Below are 20,519 nucleotides of genomic sequence, written 5' to 3' on the forward strand. Positions count from 1 at the left end.
TTTATGAAGGTAAATATTGAATCAAATGATAATAAGGCTTAACGGTCAGAGTAGAGAGACATCTTCTTCTTCTCTTTCTTTATCCTTTCCTGTCTTTCTCTGTCGACAGAAAGAGGACTACCATGGACCGTAACCGTGACCACCCCATTGTCTTTAGGTTTACAACCTCCTTGTTTACGCCAGATGGATGCGCACACACACACACACACACACACACACACACACACACACACACACACACACACACACACACACACACACACACACACACACACACACACACACACACACACACACACACACACACACACACACACACACACACACACACACACACACACACAGTTCACCTATCGCTCTCTTTCCCTCTCCTTATCTGCTTTATTCCCCTCTAATCTAGTCTCTCTTCTTCTTTAAGGCGTCTGCAATCTTCACAGCTGAAAGAGTTCGGAAGAGTTTGTGCATATATTATCACAACATTTTGTGACATTTTGTTAGTTTTAGACTTCGGTATGTTTTTTTCCCCAGCTGTTCGGGCAAACAAAAAATGTGCTCGAGGCAAACCGAAGTTGGTAGCCAATGTCTACTACACCAGTTCGTCAGTGATTTGTCAAATGTAGGGATTCTTCAATAAAGTCTTTGTTGTAATTCAACGAGAGACGACTTGTTTTCATGCACATTTTTTCATTAAGAAATACTGCAATATCTTAGTTAGATGTAAATTTGCGCGACTAAGATCTCCTTGGCAAAAACGTAACATTTATGACATACAGCTGTTGCTCTCTATAGTATGGAAAAGAGCAAGATAAAAAAAAAAAAGATGCATACATTCAGCATTAATCAATTGGTGTGTGCTGCAGGGTTGAAGCTACAAACCCATAGGTTTGGCTCTCTCTTCCCTTCCAGGCTTCTGGGAGGGAGGGTGGACAATGAGCCTGTCATAGCGGATGTAAGCAATGTCCCCACGTGCTCTGGCAGCTTTCATGGCTGGGAAAAGTTATTTCCTCTACTGGCGCACGGCTTCAGGATAGTACTCGTTGAGGAAGATAAACGTTCCTCTCAAATTCTTGGCTCTTTCCATAACAGCTACTTTGTCCTAGAACCTCAGGAACTTGACCACTATCGGCCTGGGCCCTTCACACTGGCCAGTGGTGGGTTTTCCAGTCCTGTGGGCGCACTCCACCTCAATCTTCCTGTGGTCCATCTTCAATTTCTCAGAGATCATTTCCCTCACTTTGTCCTCAGTCTACGTCCAGGTATCATATGGAGATTCTGCAATTCCATCCACAACCATGTTGTTCCGCCTTGTTCCACTGTTACTCCTCGCAGTTCCAGACAGGGCAGGTGGTCACAGGGAAGATTTAAAACAACAATCAGCAGGGATCTAAACAGCCACAAACCCGGTACAATCCGCAGTCCCAGCCACAATGGGTAACCATTGATAGGCAGCTAGATAACAGCTAGGCTAGCTGCTAAGCCCAATAGCTCCTCAGACGCGGCTTTGGTCGGAAGGATCACTGGACAGAGACTAGTGGTCCCAGCAACTGATGCCAACTGCATCGCGGGATCCAAAATAACATTTTAGCTAGCCACTAAGAAACTTTCCAATACACTTTCAGAACAACAACCTTTTCAAAACAGCAAACCAAGCTCTCCCTCTTGCCAGTGAATGGGGATCGAGTTCTCTCATCACGTGTGGTTGATTTTTATACACCTGTCAATTCAAATTTTCCTACAGGCAAGTTTGGTCTGAAAGATACTTTAGAAAAAGCGTTAGAGGACAATGTGAGTCTTTTTAGAATCCGTCCAACTGACATATGGCACTAGAACCCATCAATTCAAATCTGGACCTCAAAGCCAGTTCCGCTGCTTTCTTTTTCATTCTTGCCCTCTGATCAGGAACTGATTTAGACCTGGCACCCCAAGTGTGTGCAAATAGTCAGGTAGAACAGAAAAGCAGCAGTACTCTGGACCTCGTAGGGTAAGAGTTGAAGAGCCCTGCACCAGAAGATATATTCTGGGTAAAGTCATGTCAGTGTAAAAATAAACATCTATATAAACATCTATCCCCAGGAGGGCTGTGTTTGGGCGGAGATGGGGACAGTGGATATCTCAGCGCACTGGGTTAGGGTGTGCTTTCCTGTCACTGCAGCAAAACAGAGTGTGAGAGACAGAACAGTGTGTGTGTGTGTGTGTGTGTGTGTGTGTGTGTGTGTGTGTGTGAGGCAGCACTGTGGTCACAGCCATCCAGCAGTGAGTGACATCATTAGCTGAGTGTCCTGACAGAGAACAATGGAGATGACACAAGGCTCAGAGGAACCAGCCATGCTGTCCCCATCAACATCAACACTAATGGTGAGGGAAGGAATCAATACAGTTATTAAAAACTGCTTAAAAACTGCTATTAAAAACTGGTCACCAATGTAATTAGAACAGTAAAAAGTATTTTTAGCCAATCAGAATTCAAGGCTCGAACCACCCGGTTTATAATTGACAATATATCGTATCGTTTTGACAATGTTGTAATATTATTGTTGTGCTAGTTGGCTGTACCTGCACCAAAACGACAGTATTTTTCCTTCATAGCTTGTTCTCCATCTTCTTTTTAAATAGGGAGCCAATTTTTTTTCAGTATTGTTATTTCCATGACTGATCAAAACTCGTTTTCTCATGGCTCTCTCCTATCCCTCTGCAACAGACATATGGTAAGAAATATGTTTGGAACATCAAATCGCAATAAAATCACAGTATAGAATCGCAATACATATAGAATCGTGAGAATTGCAATACATATCGTATCGGCACCTAAGCATGTTGACAATATTGTATCGCGAGGTCCCTGGTAATTCCCAGCCCTATTCAATACATACAGGATCTCTGAGGATCTCTATGGCTTTGACGCACACACACACACACACAATCCACCCGCCATAGGCGTCTCCCTCTCCCGCCCTGACCCTGACGTCACTTCGCCTCATCTGAAATAGGAAGTTGTTACACAAGAGGCAGGAAGCAAAGGTTGGCAGCCTAAGTGTCTGTATGTATGTTTGTGTTTGTAAACGGTGTGTGTATTTGTGGGAATTTGTGCATGTTGTGTATGTGTGTATGGGTACGGTTATTGTGTGTATTGTCTATTGTGTGTGTATGTATGTGTGTGTGTGAGAGAAAGAGTTGCGAGAGTGAAAGCAGGAGGGATATGAGGAAGACTGGGAATGGAATGATGACAAACTGCAGCATTCCTCATTGGATGGACCGGGGGCCTTAGGCTCGACTTGAATTCCAAATGTAGCTTGCTGCTGCCACGGGGATGGAAAATCTCCAGCCTGTAACAGGAAACAGAAGCCCAGGAGGCTCAACGGGAGTGTTTAACATGTATTTACAACACCAGCGCCTTACTGTGTGTGTTAAATCTGTATTTATCAGTGGCGGTCGGGACCGTTTAAGACGAAGGAGGACAACAATTTTTTTGGAATGAGCACGGCCTTATTTCTATTACAGCATACTGGATAACTGCCATTCATATCCCATTCACCCAGTTCAATGTAACATTGATAGGTTTAGGCTGCTACCTTTCCAAGCAAAACCATATCATAACTTCTAACCGCTACACACAGCCTACATCGTTGTTATCATATTAGCAGCGTTGGATAATCATAGCCAGCTAGCTAACAGAACATTTGAGTAACCTAAACTAGCTAGCTAAGTAAGTGAAACTGAAAGTGAAAAAAAAGACAAAATATAGCTATCGTTCTCTCTCTTGCTTCTCCTTCATTGTTGAAGACATGAATTTGTTCAAAACTGTTCAACTATTGTCTTAGTTGAGTCAACTAATGACCACATGTTATGCACTGCAGTGCTAGCTAGATGTAGCTTATGCTTTCAGTACTAGATTCATTTTCTGATCCTTGATTGGGTGGACAACATGTCGGTTCATGCTGCAAGAGGTTGGATAGTATGGAGGACACCCTCCAGAAGCTGCCATAATTACTGTGTAAGTCAATGGAAGGGGGTGAGAACCATGATGTTCCTAGGTTTTGTATTGAAGTCAATGTTTTATTTTTTACTTAACCTTCATTTAACTAGGCAAGTCAGTTAAGATCTAATTCTTATTTATAATGACAGCCTACCCCAGCCAAAACCTAACCTGGACGACGCAACCCGATGGGACTCCCAATCATGTCCGATTGTAATACAGCCTGGAATACAGCCTGTAGTGACCCCTCTAGCACTGAGATGCAGTGTCGTAGACCGCTGCGCCACTTGGGAGCCCGATGTACACAGAGGAGGACGGAAGCAAGCTGTCCTCCGGCTACACCATGGTGCTACCCCACAGAGTGCTATAGAGGCTACTGTAGACCTAGTTTTCAATCAATTATTTGGTGACGTGAATATATTTTGTGTAGTTTTATCTAAAATTCTCAATATTTGTATTTAATTCACTAAGGAGGATGGTCCTCCCCTTCCTCCTCTGAGAAACCTCCACTGGTATTTACAGTACTCTATGAATACATCATATTTAAGTTAAAATAATTTCCAAATGCCCCAAATCCTTTTTGCCAGGGCGCCCATCTCTGTATGGTCCACCACCATGCTTCACCGTACGGATGATGCCAGGTTTCCTCCAGACGTGACGCTTGGCATTCAGGCCAAAGAGTTCAATCTTGGTTTCATCAGACCAGAGAATCTTGTTTTTCATGGTCTGAGAGTCCTTTGGGTGCCTTTTGGCAAACACCAAGCGGGCTGTCATGTGCCTTTTACTGAGGAGTGGTTTACGTCTGGCCACTCTACCATAAAGGCCTGATTGATGGAGTGCTGCAGAGATGGTTGTCCTTCTGGAAGGTTCTGCCATCTCCACAGATGAACTCTGGAGCTCTGTCAGAGTGACCATCAAATTCTTAGTCACCTCCCTGACCAAGGCTCTTATCCCCTGATTGCTCTAGGAAGAGTCTTGGTGGTTCCAAACTTATTCAATTTAAGACTGATGGAGGCCACTGGGTTTGGCACCCTTCCCCAAATATGTTGCCTCGACACAATCCTGTATCGGATCCCTACGGACAATTCCTTTTTGCTCTGACATGCACTGTCAACAGTGGGACCTTATAGACAGGTGTGTGCCTTTCCAAATCATGTCCAATCAATTGAATTTACAACAGGTGGACTCCACAATCAAGTTGTAGAAACATCTCAAGGATCTCAAGGATGATCTCAATGATCTCATGATCTCAAGGATGATCAATGGAAACATGAGCTCCATTTCGAGTCTCATAGCAAAGGGTCTGAATACCTATGTAAATAAGGTATTTCTGTTTTCAATACATTTGCAAAAATGTCTAAAAACCTGTTTTTACTTTGTCATTATGGGATATTATGTGTAGATTGATGAGGAAATGTTTTTATTTAATCCATTTTAGAATAAGGCTGTAACGTAACAAAATGTGGAAAAAGTCAAGGGGTCTGAATACTTTCCGAATGTACTGTACATGGTCAGTCAGTTCCAGTACCATATTTACAATGTGCAGGGATACTGGAGTTATAGAGGTAGATATGTATAGGAAGGAGTAAGGTGACAGGGATACTGGAGTTATAGAGGTAGATATGTATAGGAGTAAGGTGAATAGGCATCAGGATATATGATAAACAGAGTAGCAGCAGTGTATATGACGATTGTATGTGACTGGGTGTGTGCAGAGTCAGTATAAATGTATGTGCATATTATGCGTGTGTGAGCAAATTATCAAGTGAGTGTTTGTACCATGTAGTCCAATCACCGTGAGCAAAGCAGTTCAGTAGCATAATATTTGATTCTGGTGACCATTTTTCAACAGAGTGAATCACGGGTACTTCCTGTTGAGCTTCTGCTTGTAAACAGGAAGCAGGAGCACAGAGTCATGATCGGATTTGCCAAATGGCGGACGAGGGAGAGCCTTGTATAATTGCTTGTGGGTAGAATAACAGTAGTCTAGGACTTTATCGCCCCTAGTGGCGAGGGAGACGTGTCGCCCAGAAAAGCAAGCTCTGGATGTAAGTTTTCCTGCTTGTTTATAGCCTCATACAGTTCGTTAAGTGCCAGCTTGTTATTTTTCTTGTCCTGAGGTGGAATTTATACAACAGTCACAATAACAGCTCAAAAGAAGAAGGGTCGACATCTCCACTGCGATCGAGTTAGCACGCCAGTTGTTGTTGATGAACCCCTCCCACTCTCGATTTCCCTGACTCCACTGTCCTTTCTGCACAGTGAATGAAGAATTCATCGAGTTGAATAACCATGGGTGGTATCTTGTCCAAGATCCAAGTTTCAGAAAAGCAGAGCATATTGCAGTTTCGTGAGTCCCGTTGGTAGCAAACCCACGATTGGAGGTCATCCATCTTATTATCAAGTGACTGGAGGGAAGAGGTCGCCGGTTTTCCTTTCGCCTTAATCTTGCCAGAACCCCCCCAGAACCCCCCCTCTCTTGCCTCTGTAACGCCGGTATTTCCAGACCGAAAATTGTGTCGGAATTACAGAAAGAGACCAGGGCAGATGAGTCGAAGTCGAAGTTGAAGCTGGAATTGAGATAAGTAACTGCCGATCTGATATTCCAAAAGTACTTGTCGCTTGTGAGAAATGATAGAGGATACATTTTTGTGAAAATAAAGTAAAAATAAATGACAAAAGAATCACTAAATAGCAAAGTTATGTCAGAGCATGGCTCCACCTTCTGGTATGTGTGTGTGTCTTCCTGTGTGTGTCTGTGTGGCCTTTTAAACCAGTGGGGGAAGAGGTGGAAGAGGCAGAGCAGGGACACAGCTAGATCACGTCATGTTGGAAACTTTTGGCAGCACCACACACACACACACACACACACGTGTACGTGCACACACACACACACACAGACAGACAAAGACAGACAGACACAGACCTCGTTGGCCTGTTTACAAAAAAGTGTGATTCTACATGAAAAGCTGAAATGCATATAACATTCTGGCATTTAAAGCATACTTGATTTTCAAAATTCCACATTCTATAAAACGTTATATTTTCACATACCTAAAATGCCTACTGTTTAGAGTGCAAGTATTAGGTTTTTCTCCAGTGTGTGTGTGTCTACAGGGCAGGGTGAGAGCGCACAGGCCGCTGGCGCCAGAAGTGACGACCGCAGGAGACTGGAGCTAAATATAAACCTCTGTTCTCTGCACCATGAAATAGGAGAGGAGGAGAGAGAGAGAGAGAGAGAGAGAGAGAGAGAGAGAGAGAGAGAGAGAGAGAGAGAGAGAGAGAGAGAGAGAGAGAGAGAGAGAGACAGAGACAGAGAGAGAGAGAGAGAGAGAGCAGAGGGTGAGAGAGAGAGAGCAGAGGGAGAGAGAGAGAGAGCAGAGGGAGAGAGAGAGAGAGCAGAGGGAGAGAGAGAGAGAGAGAGAGAGAGAGAGAGCAGAGGGTGAGAGTGAAAGCAGAGGGTGAGAGAGAGAGAGCAGAGGGAGAGAGAGAGAGAGAGAGAGAGCAGAGGGTGAGAGAGAGAGCAGAGGGTGAGAGAGAGAGCAGAGGGTGAGAGAGAGAGAGCAGAGGGTGAGAGAGAGAGAGAGAGAGAGAGAGAGAGAGAGAGAGAGAGAGCAGAGGGTGAGAGAGAGAGAGAGAGAGCAGAGGGAGAGAGAGAGAGAGAGAGAGAGAGAGCAGAGGGTGAGAGAGAGAGAGAGAGAGAGAGAGAGAGAGAGAGAGAGAGAGAGCAGAGGGAGGAGGGGATGGGGGAAAGGTAGGAGAGGGGAGGTGGAGGAGTGTGAGCGGATAGGAGAGGCATGAGAAGAGGGGATCAGAAAGAAGAGGAAATGGGGAAAGGTAGGAGAGGGGAGGTGGAGGAGAGGTATAAGAGGAGGGGATCAGCGAGGCGAGGAAAGGGGTAGCTCAGAGGGAGAGAAGACAGAGATACAGAGAAAGGTGGAGGGAAAGAGGGAGGAGGAGAGAGGAAGAAGGGGAGGAGGTCATTGAGAATAATGTGCCAGACCTCCCGTGGGATGGTGAGCTCACCTCTTAATGGCACAACTGGCTTCTTCTCAATGAAATCATTGATCTGGCAGGAGTCCCTGGAGCGTAATGTTGAAGGATCAGATAGGAAGAGAGGAAGAAGAGGGGGATGACAGGGTGGGTAGAGAGGTGTGAATGGGGAGAGGGGGAAGGAGATCTGGAGGAGAGGTGTGAGGGAAAGAGAGAGGGAGAAATAAAGAGAGAGCGAGAGACAGGGCCATGACCCATGTCAGCCAACCATAATAACTGTGACCTCAATGACCTCAACTGTGACCAATCAACATGCAGCTGTGAACCTAAACCATCCAATCATATGATCCCATACATCCACTTCAGGCCACACACATCCCAGTCATTATTCAGCTCAAACCATTTGGTAGTTAATAATGTAGTGAGGTTGCTAGAAAACATTTTGAAAAAGCCATGCAATTCAATACAAAATCTGTGCCAAATGGCAATATGCTCCATGTATTACAGTGGACTTTATGGTGGCTTAATTCCCACATTAAAAAGGCATTATACTAAGTGTATGAGCAGTTGAGTGCTTGTAAAATGTGCTGGGATTATCATTTGGCCATTGATTCCGATTGGCTCAGTTGGTAAGAGCACTGTCCTTGGAATACTGGAGTTGTTGGTTTGAATCCTGCACAGGCCACATATAGAATACTGAATACACACACACTGTAACTGCCTTTGAATATAAGCGTGTGCTACTCCGGGTCTATAGCCAATAGGATATGGGGATTTCCACCCAGTGCTGGAAAGGAGAGAGAAACACAAAGCTTCCATTCTGAGAATGGTGGCGAGGCCTCAGACATGTCATGCTACAGGCCTGCAATAAATGAACGTCTACACACACACAGACTGTCACTCAGCAGGATGGAATGACGTGAATTATCTCACCTCTTCAATAGGTCTATCTAACCAATACACATACAAACACACACAGGCCGCTTTATATAGCGTTTTGGAATGCCTCTGTGAACGGCTGCATTGTGAGAGTCTGTCTCCCAAGATTAACTCAGCGGCGCACACACACACACACAGACAGACAGACAGACAGACAGACAGACAGACAGACAGACAGACAGACAGACAGACAGACAGAAAGAGACAGACAGACAGAAAGAGACAGACAGACAGACAGAAAGAGACAGACAGACAGACAGAAAGAGACAGACAGACAGACAGACAGACAGACAGACAGACAGACAGACAGACAGACAGACAGACAGACAGACAGACACACACACACACACACACAAGGGCCGCCACCCTGTTGTATAAGAGCACAGATGAATGACACATAATTGGATTAAACTTTGCATTGTAGACTGTGCAGTCACACCCACACCCAATCTCATCAAAGCCTAAAGGCACCCGCACAGCGGCTTCTGTGTGTGTGTGTGTGTGTTGTGTGAGCAGTCTCTTTCATCTCCTAATGTCTCCCTATTATGATGTGTTTATGTTTCTTCATCAGGCTGGCAGACTGACAGGCAGTCTGAGACTCATTACCCCAGGCCTGTTAACTGTTAGCATTACAGCCATTACCCTAGGCCTGTTAGTTGTTAGCATGTTAGCATTACAGCCATCTCCAGGCCTGTTAACTGTTAGCATGTTAGCATTGCAGTCATCCCTCCAGGCCTGTTCAGAGCTCGTAGCAGAAGCTGCACAATAGCAGGAGGATTAACAGATTAGTACACTTTTCTACCTTCTCCTCCCTCCTTAATCCTCCACCCCTCCCTTTCCCTCTCTGCTGACGACTTTGTCAGTCACTTTGAAAAGAAGGTTGATGACATCCGCTCCTCATTCACTCAGCCTATTGAGTCCACTGGTACCACTCACACAGAACTACCCCAAGCCTAGACCTCTTTCTCCCCTCTCTCTCCAGATGACTAGTGAGGTTCGGCCACCCGAACACTGGCTGCCCCTCTGACTTCAAAATGTTCAAAGTTCAATCAGTAATTGACATTTTTGGACACCGATTGTGGTGCGCGCTAACCAAGGTTGCCAGGTACACGGTGTTTCCTCTGACACACTGGTGCGTCTGGCTTCCGGGTTGGATGCGCGCTGTGTTAAGAAGCAGTGCGACTTTCAACCTTCGTCTCTCCCGAGCCCATACGGGAGTTGTAACGATGAGACAAGATAGTAGCTACTAAACAATTTGATACCACGAAATTGGGGAGAATAAAGGGGTAAAATTTTAAATAAAAAATAAAAAAGGTAAGGGAATATTTATCATGTGATTTCTGTTGACTCCAACATGGCGGATAATTGTATTTATTTTCTGAGCGCCGTCTCAGATTATTGCATGGTTTGCTTTATACATAAAGTTTTTAAGGAGAGGTATATCTATATATCTATATCTGTTTTCTAAATGATAGTTTCCGGATTTGACCATATTAATGACCTAACGCTCATATTTCTGTGTGTTATTATGATATAATTAAGTCTATGATTTGATATTTGATAGAGCAGTCTGACTGAGCGGTGGTAGGCAGCAGCAGGCTCGTAAGCATTCATTCAAACAGCACTTTTGTGCGTTTTGCCAGCAGCTCTTCGTTGTGCTTCAAGCATTGAGCTGTTTATGACTTCAAGCCTATCAACTCCCGAGATTAGGCTGGTGTAACCGATCTGAAATGGCTAGCTAGTTAGCGGGGTGTGCGCTAGTTAGCGGGGTGTGCACTCGCTCTGAGACCTTGAAGTAGTTGTTCCCCTTGCTCTGCAAGGGCCGCGGCATTTGTGGAGCAATGGATAACGATGCTTCGAGGGTGGCTGTTTTCGATGTAACCCTGGTTTGAGCCCAGGGAGGAGCGAGGAGAGGGACGGAAGCTATACTGTTACACTGGCAATACTAAAGTGCCTATTAGAACATCCAATAGTCAAAGGTTAATGAAATACAAATGTTATAGAGATAAATAGTCCTATAATTCCTATAATAACTACAACCTAAAACTTATTACCTGGGAATATTGAAGACTCATGTTAAAAGGAACCACCAACTTTCATATGTTCTCATGTTCTGAGCAAGGAACTGAAACGTTAGCTTTCTTACATGACACATATTGCACTTTAACTTTCTTCTCCAACACTTTGTTTTTGCATTATTTAAGCCAAATTTAACATGTTTCATTATTTATTTGAGGCTAAATTGATTTTATTGATGTATTATTTTAAGTTAAAATAAAAGTGTTCATTCAGTATTGTTGTAATTGTCATTATTCCAAATAAATAAATAAAAATCGTCCGATTAATCGGTATCGGCTTTTTTTTGGTCCTCCAATAATCGGTATCGGCGTTGAAAAATCATAATAAGTCGACCTCTACCGTGAATCATCAGATCCTCCTCTCCACCCTCTCAGGCCTGGGCATCTCAGACTCTGCACACTCTTACCTGACAGGCCACTCCTACCAGATGATGTGAAGAGGATCTGGGGTCCGTACTCTCACTACTGGTGTCCCTCAGGGACTCTCAACTACTTTTCTCCTTCCCCCATCTGACACCTAAGTGGTGACATGTATCTCTGCGTGGCTGACAGATGTTAGATGTTAGCCCATTTCCTAAAGCTCAACCTCAACAAGTCTGAGCTTCTTTTCCTCCCGGGGAAGGCCTACCCGCTCCAAGACCTCTCCATCAAGGTTGACAATTCCACGGTGTCCCCCTCACAGAGTGCAAAAACCTTCGCGTTACTCTGGACAACACCCTGTCGTTCTCTGCAAACATCAAAGCAGTGACTCACTCCTGCAGGTTGATGCTCTACAACATCCGTAGAGTATGAACCAACCTCACACAGGAACAGGCGCAGGTCCTAATCCAGGAACTTGTCATCTCCATTCTGCTGTGCCATCAAACCCTTGCAACTTATCCAGAACACTCCAGCCCGCCTGGTGTTCAGTCTTCCTAAGTTCTCCAATGTGACCCTGCTCCTTCACGCACTCCTCTGGCTCCCAGTCAAAGCTTGCATCCACTACAAGACATGGTACTTGCCTATGAGGAACTGAGGAACTGCCCCTCCCTACCTCCAGGCTCTGCTAAAACCCTACAACCCCAACCCGAGTACTCCGTTCTGCCACCTCTGGTCTCCTGGCCCTCTGACCCCTATGGGGGCAGTCAAAGCTCTTCTCTGTCCTGGCACACCAAAGGTAGAACCAGCTTCCCCCTGAAGCTAGGACAGCAGAGTCTCTTCCTATCTTCTGAAAACATCTGAAATCCTAACTCTTCTCCCCGCGCGTAGAAGGCCTGCATCCCAGAGTTGCCTCTTCTCTGTTGAAGTTGAGACTGGTGTTTTGCGGGCACTATTTAATGAACCTGTCAGTTGAGGACTTGTCCTCTTGCTCAGTTGTGCACTGGGGCCTCCAACTCCTCTTTCTATTCTGGTTAGAACCAGTTTGCGCTATTCTGTGAAGGGAGTAGTATACAGCGTTGTACGACATCTTCAGTCTGTTGGCAATTTCTCATATGGAATAGCCTTCATTTCTCAGAACAAGAATAGACTGACGAGTTTCAGAAGAAAGTTATTTGTTTCTAGCCATTTTGAGCCTGTAATCGAACCTATAAATGCTGATGCTCCAGATACTCAACTAGTCTACAGAAGGCCAGTTTTATTGCTTTTTTAATCAGAACAACAGTTTTCAGCTGTGTTAACATAAATGAAAAATAGTTTTCTAAGGATCAATTAGCCTTTTAAAATGATACATTTGGATTAGCTAATACAATGTGCCATTGGAACAGGAGTGATGGTTTCTGATTATGGGCCTCTGTACGCCTATGTACAGTGCCTTGCGAAAGTATTCGGCCCCCTTGAACTTTGCAACCTTTTGCCACATTTCAGGCTTCAAACATAAAGATATAAAACTGTATTTTTCTGTGAAGAATCAACAACAAGTGGGACACAATCATGAAGTGGAACGACATTTATTGGATATTTCAAACTTTTTTAACAAATCAAAAACTGAAAAATTGGGCGTGCAAAATTATTCAGCCCCTTTACTTTCAGTGCAGCAAACTCTCTCCAGAAGTTCAGTGAGGATCTCTGAATGATCCAATGTTGACCTAAATGACTAATGATGATAAATACAATCCACCTGTGTGTAATCAAGTCTCCGTATAAATGCACCTGCACTGTGATAGTCTCAGAGGTCCGTTAAAAGCGCAGAGAGCATCATGAAGAACAAGGAACACACCAGGCATGTTCGAAATACTGTTGTGAAGAAGTTTAAAGCCGGATTTGGATACAAAAAGATTTCCCAAGCTTTAAACATCCCAAGGAGCACTGTGCAAGCGATAATATTGAAATGGAAGGAGTATCAGACCACTGCAAATCTACCAAGACCTGGCCCTCTAAACTTTCAGCTCATACAAGGAGAAGACTGATCAGAGATGCAGCCAAGAGGCCCATGATCACTCTGGATGAACTGCAGAGATCTACAGCTGAGGTGGGAGACTCTGTCCATAGGACAACAATCAGTCATATATTGCACAAATCTGGCCTTTATGGAAGAGTGGCAAGAAGAAAGCCATTTCTTAAAGATATCCATGAAAAGTGTCGTTTAAAGTTTGCCACAAGCCACCTGGGAGACACACCAAACATGTGGAAGAAGGTGATCTGGTCAGATGAAACCAAAATTGAACTTTTTGGAAACAATGCAAAACGTTATGTTCGGCGTAAAAGCAACACAGCTCATCACCCTGAACACACCATACCCACTGTCAAACATGGTGGTGGCAGCATCATGGTTTGGGCCTGCTTTTCTTCAGCAGGGACAGGGAAGATGGTTAAAATTGATGGGAAGATGGATGGAGCCAAATACAGGACCATTCTGGAAGAAAACCTGATGGAGTCTGCAAAAGACCTGAGACTGGGACGGAGATTTGTCTTCCAACAAGACAATGATCCAAAACATAAAGCAAAATCTACAATGGAATGGTTCAAAAATAAACATATCCAGGTGTTAGAATGGCCAAGTCAAAGTCCAGACCTGAATCCAATCGAGAATCTGTGGAAAGAACTGAAAACTGCTGTTCACAAATGCTCTCCATCCAACCTCACTGAGCTCGAGCTGTTTTGCAAGGAGGAATGGGAAAAAATGTCAGTCTCTCGATGTGCAAAACTGATAGAGACATACCCCAAGCGACTTACAGCTGTAATCGCAGCAAAAGGTGGCGCTACAAAGTATTAACTTAAGGGGGCTGAATAATTTTGCACGCCCAATTTTTCAGTTTTTGATTTGTTAAAAAAGTTTGAAATATCCAATAAATGTCGTTCCACTTCATGATTGTGTCCCACTTGTTGTTGATTCTTCACAAAAAAAATACAGTTTTATATCTTTATGTTTGAAGCCTGAAATGTGGCAAAAGGTCGCAAAGTTCAAGGGGGCCGAATACTTTCGCAAGGCACTGTAGATATTCCATTACAAATCAGCCGTTTCGAGCTACAATAGTAATTTACAACCTTAACAAGGTCTATACTGTATTTCTGATTAATTTGATGTTATTTTAATGCACAACCTTTTTTCAAAAACAAGGACATTTTGAAGTGACCCTGAAGTTTGGAACGGTATTGCATATATTCTTATTCCATACATTTACTTAGATATGTGTGTTTTAGGTAGTTGCTGTGGAATTGTTAGATTACATGCTAGATATTGTTGCACTGTCAGAACAAAAAGCACAAGCATTTCACTACACTTGCAATAACATCTGCTTACCATGTGTATGTGACCAATAACATCTGCTTACCATGTGTATGTGACCAATAACATCTGCTCACCATGTGTATGTGACCAATAACATCTGCTTACCATGTGTATGTGACCAATAACATCTGCTTACCATGTGTATGTGACCAATAACATCTGCTTACCATGTGTATGTGACCAATAACATCTGCTTACCATGTGTATGTGACCAATAACATCTGCTTACCATGTGTATGTGACCAATAACATCTGCTTACCATGTGTATGTGACCAATAACGCTTTATTTGATTTAAATAGCAAAGTTGGGTTGGAACTCATAAGATGTTGCCCCTCTCCGTCACTAAATGTGTGCTGAGCATTCTGGCTCAAAATGGCTTCCGTGTTTCCTGACGTCATTGCTACACATTGGTGGTGGAGTAATGATTGCACACAATGTACAGCGCTTTGGATGGATCTTGCAAGTAGCATACAGATTTGATGATTTATTTTCCCATTCCCGTTGCCAATGTAGGGCATCTAGGCACAAGCGGCACACTCTCTCTCTCTCTCTCTCTCTCTCTCTCTCTCTCTCTCTCTCTCTCTCTCTCTCTCTCTCTCTCTCTCTCTCTCCCTCTCTCCCTCTCTCTCTCCCTCTCTCCCTCTCTCCCTCTCTCCCTCTCTCCCTCTCTCCCTTCCTTCCTTCCTTCCTTCCTTCCTTCCACTTTGGTGTGTAGCTTTAGTAATCCTGAGAAAAAAACAGGCAGATGGCACTTGAGAGAGATTACAAACAGTCACTGCACATCTGAAGACCACACACACTCTCACACCTGCATCTCCCCTTACCTCTCTACCTCTCTCTCTATCTCCAATCTCTGCCTTTGTCCTCATCTCTCCACATCTGCAGAGCTTGCTCACTCGGAAGCTGCACCGCTGTCTCTCGCTCTCTCCATCCTCTCCTATTCTCTCTCTTTTCACATACTCTCATCTGCAGAGGGCACATTCTCATCATCTGCAGAGGGCACATTCTCATCATCTGCAGAGGGCACATTGTCATCATCTGCAGAGGGCACATTCTCATCATCTGCAGAGGGCACATTGTCATCATCTGCAGAGGGCACATTGTCATCATCTGCAGAGGGCACATTCTCATCATCTGCAGAGGGCACATTGTCATCATCTGCAGAGGGCACATTGTCATCATCTGCAGAGGGCACATTCTCATCATCTGCAGAGGGCACATTCTCATCATCTGCAGAGGGCACATTGTCATCATCTGCAGAGGGCACATTGTCATAATCTGCAGAGGACACATTCTCATCATCTGCAGAGGGCACATTCTCATCATCTGCAGAGGGCACATTCTCATCATCTGCAGAGGGCACATTCTCATCATCTGCAGAGGGCACATTCTCATCATCTGCAGAGGGCACATTCTCATCATCTGCAGAGGGCACATTCTCATCATCTGCAGAGGGCACGTTCTTATCATCTGCAGAGGGCATGTTCTCATCATCTGCAGAGGGCACATTCTCATCATCTGCAGAGGGCACATTCTCATCATCTGCAGAGGGCACGTTCTCATCATCTGCAGAGGGCACATTCTCATCATCTGCAGAGGGCACATTGTCATCATCTGCAGAGGGCACGTTCTTATCATCTGCAGAGGGCATGTTCTCATCATCTGCAGAGGGCACATTCTCATCATCTGCAGAGGGCACATTCTCATCATCTGCAGAGGGCACGTTCTCATCATCTGCAGAGGGCACGTTCTCATCATCTGCAGAGGGCATGTTCTCATCATCTGCAGAGGGCACATTGTCATCATCTGCAGAGGGCACATTCTCATCATCTGCAGAGGGCACATTCTCATCATCTGCAGAGGGCACGTTCTTATCATCTGCAGAGGGCATGTTCTCATCATCTGCAGAGGGCACGTTCTCATCATCTGCAGAGGGCACATTCTCATCATCTGCAGAGGGCACATTCTCATCATCTGCAGAGGGCACATTCTCATCATCTGCAGAGGGCATGTTCTCATCATCTGCAGAGGGCACATTCTCATCATCTGCAGAGGGCACATTCTCATCATCTGCAGAGGGCACATTCTCATCATCTGCAGAGGGCATGTTCTCATCATCTGCAGAGGGCACATTGTCATCATCTGCAGAGGGCACATTCTCATCATCTGCAGAGGGCACATTCTCATCATCTGCAGAGGGCACATTCTCATCATCTGCAGAGGGCACATTGTCATCATCTGCATCTTTTCCTTTGGTAACACTTTATATGGATAGTTCATCTGTAGATGATCTACAGACAAACATTTCAACTGACTGTTTACTAACCCTAATCCTAACCCTTATTCTAAACCTAACGCTAATCCCAACCGTAACCTTAGACAAGCAGTTGCTTATTAACAGATAGTGTGTTGATAGTATGACCATCTGTAGACCCTCTATCCAGACTATCCAAATAAAATGGGACCCTACCTTTGTCTCTCCCCATCTAATTTCTATCTCTCTACCTCTGCTAACACTAGATGACCCCCTCTACATCCTCCTTTTCTTCTCTCTCTACTTTAGTTTATTTAGTAAATATTTTCTTAACTCCATTTCTTCAACTGCATTGTTGATTATGGGCTTGTGAGTAAGCATTTCAAGATAAGGTTGTGGCCTGCACCTGTTCTATTTGGCGCAAATGACAAATAACATTTGATTTGATTTTATAGTCATGCCTGCATTGCTCATACAAATCTCTCTGGCTTCCTCTCTCTCTCTTTCCCCCTCTCTCTCCTATGATAGCTATGCTAACGTAAGAACAATGGGATAAGATCTATGCTCTAGTGTTGTTGTCAGCTAACCACTGTAACAAACAAACTGGCTCCACCCAATGGGGACTGGACTGGCCCTGGTGTGTGTGTGTGTGTGTGTGTGTGTGTGTGTGTGTGTCCATAGCAGCACGCGTGTGTTTTAATCCTCCATTTAACATGCCTGTGTGTACATTACAGTTTAGGCAGTAAATCCACTCTCCCCCAGACAGCGAGACCAAACTGCTGCAATTATTCCTTTATTCACTCTGTCTATCCCATTTAAAGGCTGATTTCTTTTCATCTCTCTATCCTAGCCGTCCCTCTTCCTTTATCTCCCTTGGAGCGCTGTGCTGCTATGTGTGTCTACATGTTTAGAATTGTGTGTGTGTGTGTGTGTGTGTGTATCAGTCTACATGTTTATAATTGTGTGTGTGAGTGAGTGAGTGTGTGAGCTGTTGGGCCCACATCAAGCCATCCCTCGGGTATGAAGTCATTGGCACCGTTAATGACATCATAAATCAGGCCTTGTTCCCTGAAGACTGGTGAGGGGGGGAATGGGGTATTCCCTGGGTATTCTGAGACAATTAAACCAGAATAACTGTTAAATTAATCTGAGGATAGGGATAGAGGATGGGGGAAATAAATGAACTTTGTTAACTGAAGGTCTAATTCTGATGCTGAAGACTGAAGAAGAGAAACAGGTGAAAAACGGCAATTAACACCCGTGTGACCAGATGCCAGAACCAATGTCACACGACGAATGACCAGACGTCAGATGGTCAAGCTGGCACAGATTGACCTCTGAGGCCGTCACTTCCATGCTACCCTGCCAGTGCTGAGACCACTGTTAACAGAGACCACTGTTAACGCACATGACCCCGAAACACACACACGAATGCATGCATGCATACAGACACATACACGCACATTATTCCGCTATGACTGTTAACACCACTGACCCCGATATCACAAAACAAAAGTCTTTCCCATTGGTTGAATCATCCACCAGCATATTCTCTTCCACTGTTGTCGTGGAAACAGCAGAGAACGGGAGAAAGAGAGAGAGACACGGAGAAAGGGAGAGAGACACGGAGAAAGGGAGAGAGACACAGAGAGAGACACACAGAGAGAGAGAGAGAGAGAGAGAGAGAGAGAGAGAGATGCAGAAAGACTGAGAAGAGAATCGCTGATGGGTCTTTTTTTAAGAGGGATAGGTGGTAGCCTCATCAAAAAGCTGAAATGGAAAATTCCAGGCTTACTTTGTGTGTGTGTGTGAATATGTGTGAATCTTACTATGCTTTTGGAGATTTGCAGGGGTAGGAAACATCTTTACACACACACATGCACACTCACACACATACACACACTGTCTCTCTCCCAATCCTGAGTGAGGGAGATTATTGCGTGTGTGTGTGAGCATCTGTGTGCTTACTGCCACTGTCTCTCTGCAGCGCTGCAGTCCTAGATAGATACTGAGAAGGTATTAAGTCTCAGATTAATACCCACGTCAGGCCTCTTTTCTAACTCTGAGGGTGCTTACCAGCCAAAAGGAAAAAGCTATTAAGCATGGTAAATAAGACTGGCTGATTTGAGAAACAGGTATTCATATTTGAATTTAAGCTTAAGCCTCAATTTCAAAGGGCTTGTAGATTGAAAGAGAGAGGGGTGGGGGACTCTTAGGAGAGGTTTGCAATGCAAAACTCATAGATGTTCACAATGACTATTTTCCTATTCCTTCCTTCCATCGACAGAGTGACCAATATGTCATATAATAAATAAATGCATTATTAACCATGTGTGAGTAGAACATATAATGAGTGAGTGAAAGAATGATGAACACGATTACAGATGATGCTCACCAGTGATACCTGCTGTCCAAACAGAAGCATGGCACACTGCACCATGCCTACTTGTTCAATGCAGGCCACCTTGTTATATACACACAGGAACTGACTTTGGATCAGTTGTGAAACACCATCTGCTTGTAAACACTGATTCCAGGATGGTGGTTCCCACACACACACACACACACACACACACACAGCAAGTGCCTACCTGTGAGCAGGGAGACTCGATGGAAGGTGCCCTCCAGCTTGCCCAGCAGGATGTGGACAAAACCATCTTTGGACAGTTGCCCCGCCTCTTTGGAACTCTGGTCGTACACCACCACTTCCTGTTTCCTGCCCATCTCAACCTGTAGAAACACCAGTGAGCAAGAAGATGTCAATGGAGGTTAGGGTTAGTATCATTCATTGCAAAAGGAATATGAAGTTGTCAGAACCCATGAGTACAAAAAGTTGCACTGATAAAAACTGCTGTTTGTATTAAAACACACATTTATCTTCATTTTTAAATCTTATGATATAGAGGGGGTTGGGTGGGTGGTGCATGGGGTTACCGAAACAACATTTGGGAACATAGCAAATTATTACACCATCTGGACAGAGTAAAAAAAAAAATCGAAAGGGATTTTCACATTGATATCCAGGAAGCGATGCTGTAACAGTAAATAACGGCTAAATAATGAGGACATATTATCTGTTAAATACAAAACATTCCATCCAAATGCATGTGTGTAAATGGACAGTTCAAGCACGTTCAATGCATCAGCATGCTGTAGAGGCTTTGTCACAATGTGTTTGTAAAAGAGGAAGAGATGCGAGCATGCGCCTGTGTTTGTCTATGCTGTGTGTGTGACACGCCAGTCAGGCTCCTTCTCCATGTTGTCAGGCAGGTTTTGGTCACATGACCAGCGCCTAGCCTATCGCATTGCAGCTCTAAACCACCACTGAAAGGGGGTTCTTTAACCCTTTTCTTCGTGTTGTTTTCATGCGCTCCCTCCGACCTTCAGATAGCATAAAGACTACACTATAGCTGCTGGGCAAAACAACACTTCCTCCAAGACCACTGTTCACTGCTGAGTGGCCCCCTTGTCTTTCTCTGTGAGCTTTACCATGCAGTGGGTCATGGTAGACACACAGGTCTATAGTGTGTATCAGAGAGTCTATTACTCTGCAATAGTGTGTGTTTGTGTG

At 44.4% G+C, this 20,519-nt stretch overlaps 1 protein-coding gene across 2 annotated transcripts in view; it reads right to left on the reverse strand.

Annotated features, from left to right (window-relative positions):
- The window catches only part of LOC110521303 (dual specificity protein phosphatase 8), a 106,846-nt gene that overhangs the window by 44,295 nt on the left and 42,032 nt on the right, over positions 1-20,519 (reverse strand). For both annotated transcript variants that reach the window (XM_036968449.1, XM_036968450.1), the window contains exon 3: positions 19,540-19,678. In XM_036968449.1, the coding sequence (XP_036824344.1) occupies positions 19,540-19,678 (139 nt within the window). The remainder of the gene's footprint in view (positions 1-19,539; positions 19,679-20,519) is intronic.

This window comes from Oncorhynchus mykiss, chromosome 30 (assembly GCF_013265735.2).
Source record: "Oncorhynchus mykiss isolate Arlee chromosome 30, USDA_OmykA_1.1, whole genome shotgun sequence".
Classification (NCBI taxonomy): Eukaryota; Metazoa; Chordata; class Actinopteri; order Salmoniformes; family Salmonidae; genus Oncorhynchus; species Oncorhynchus mykiss.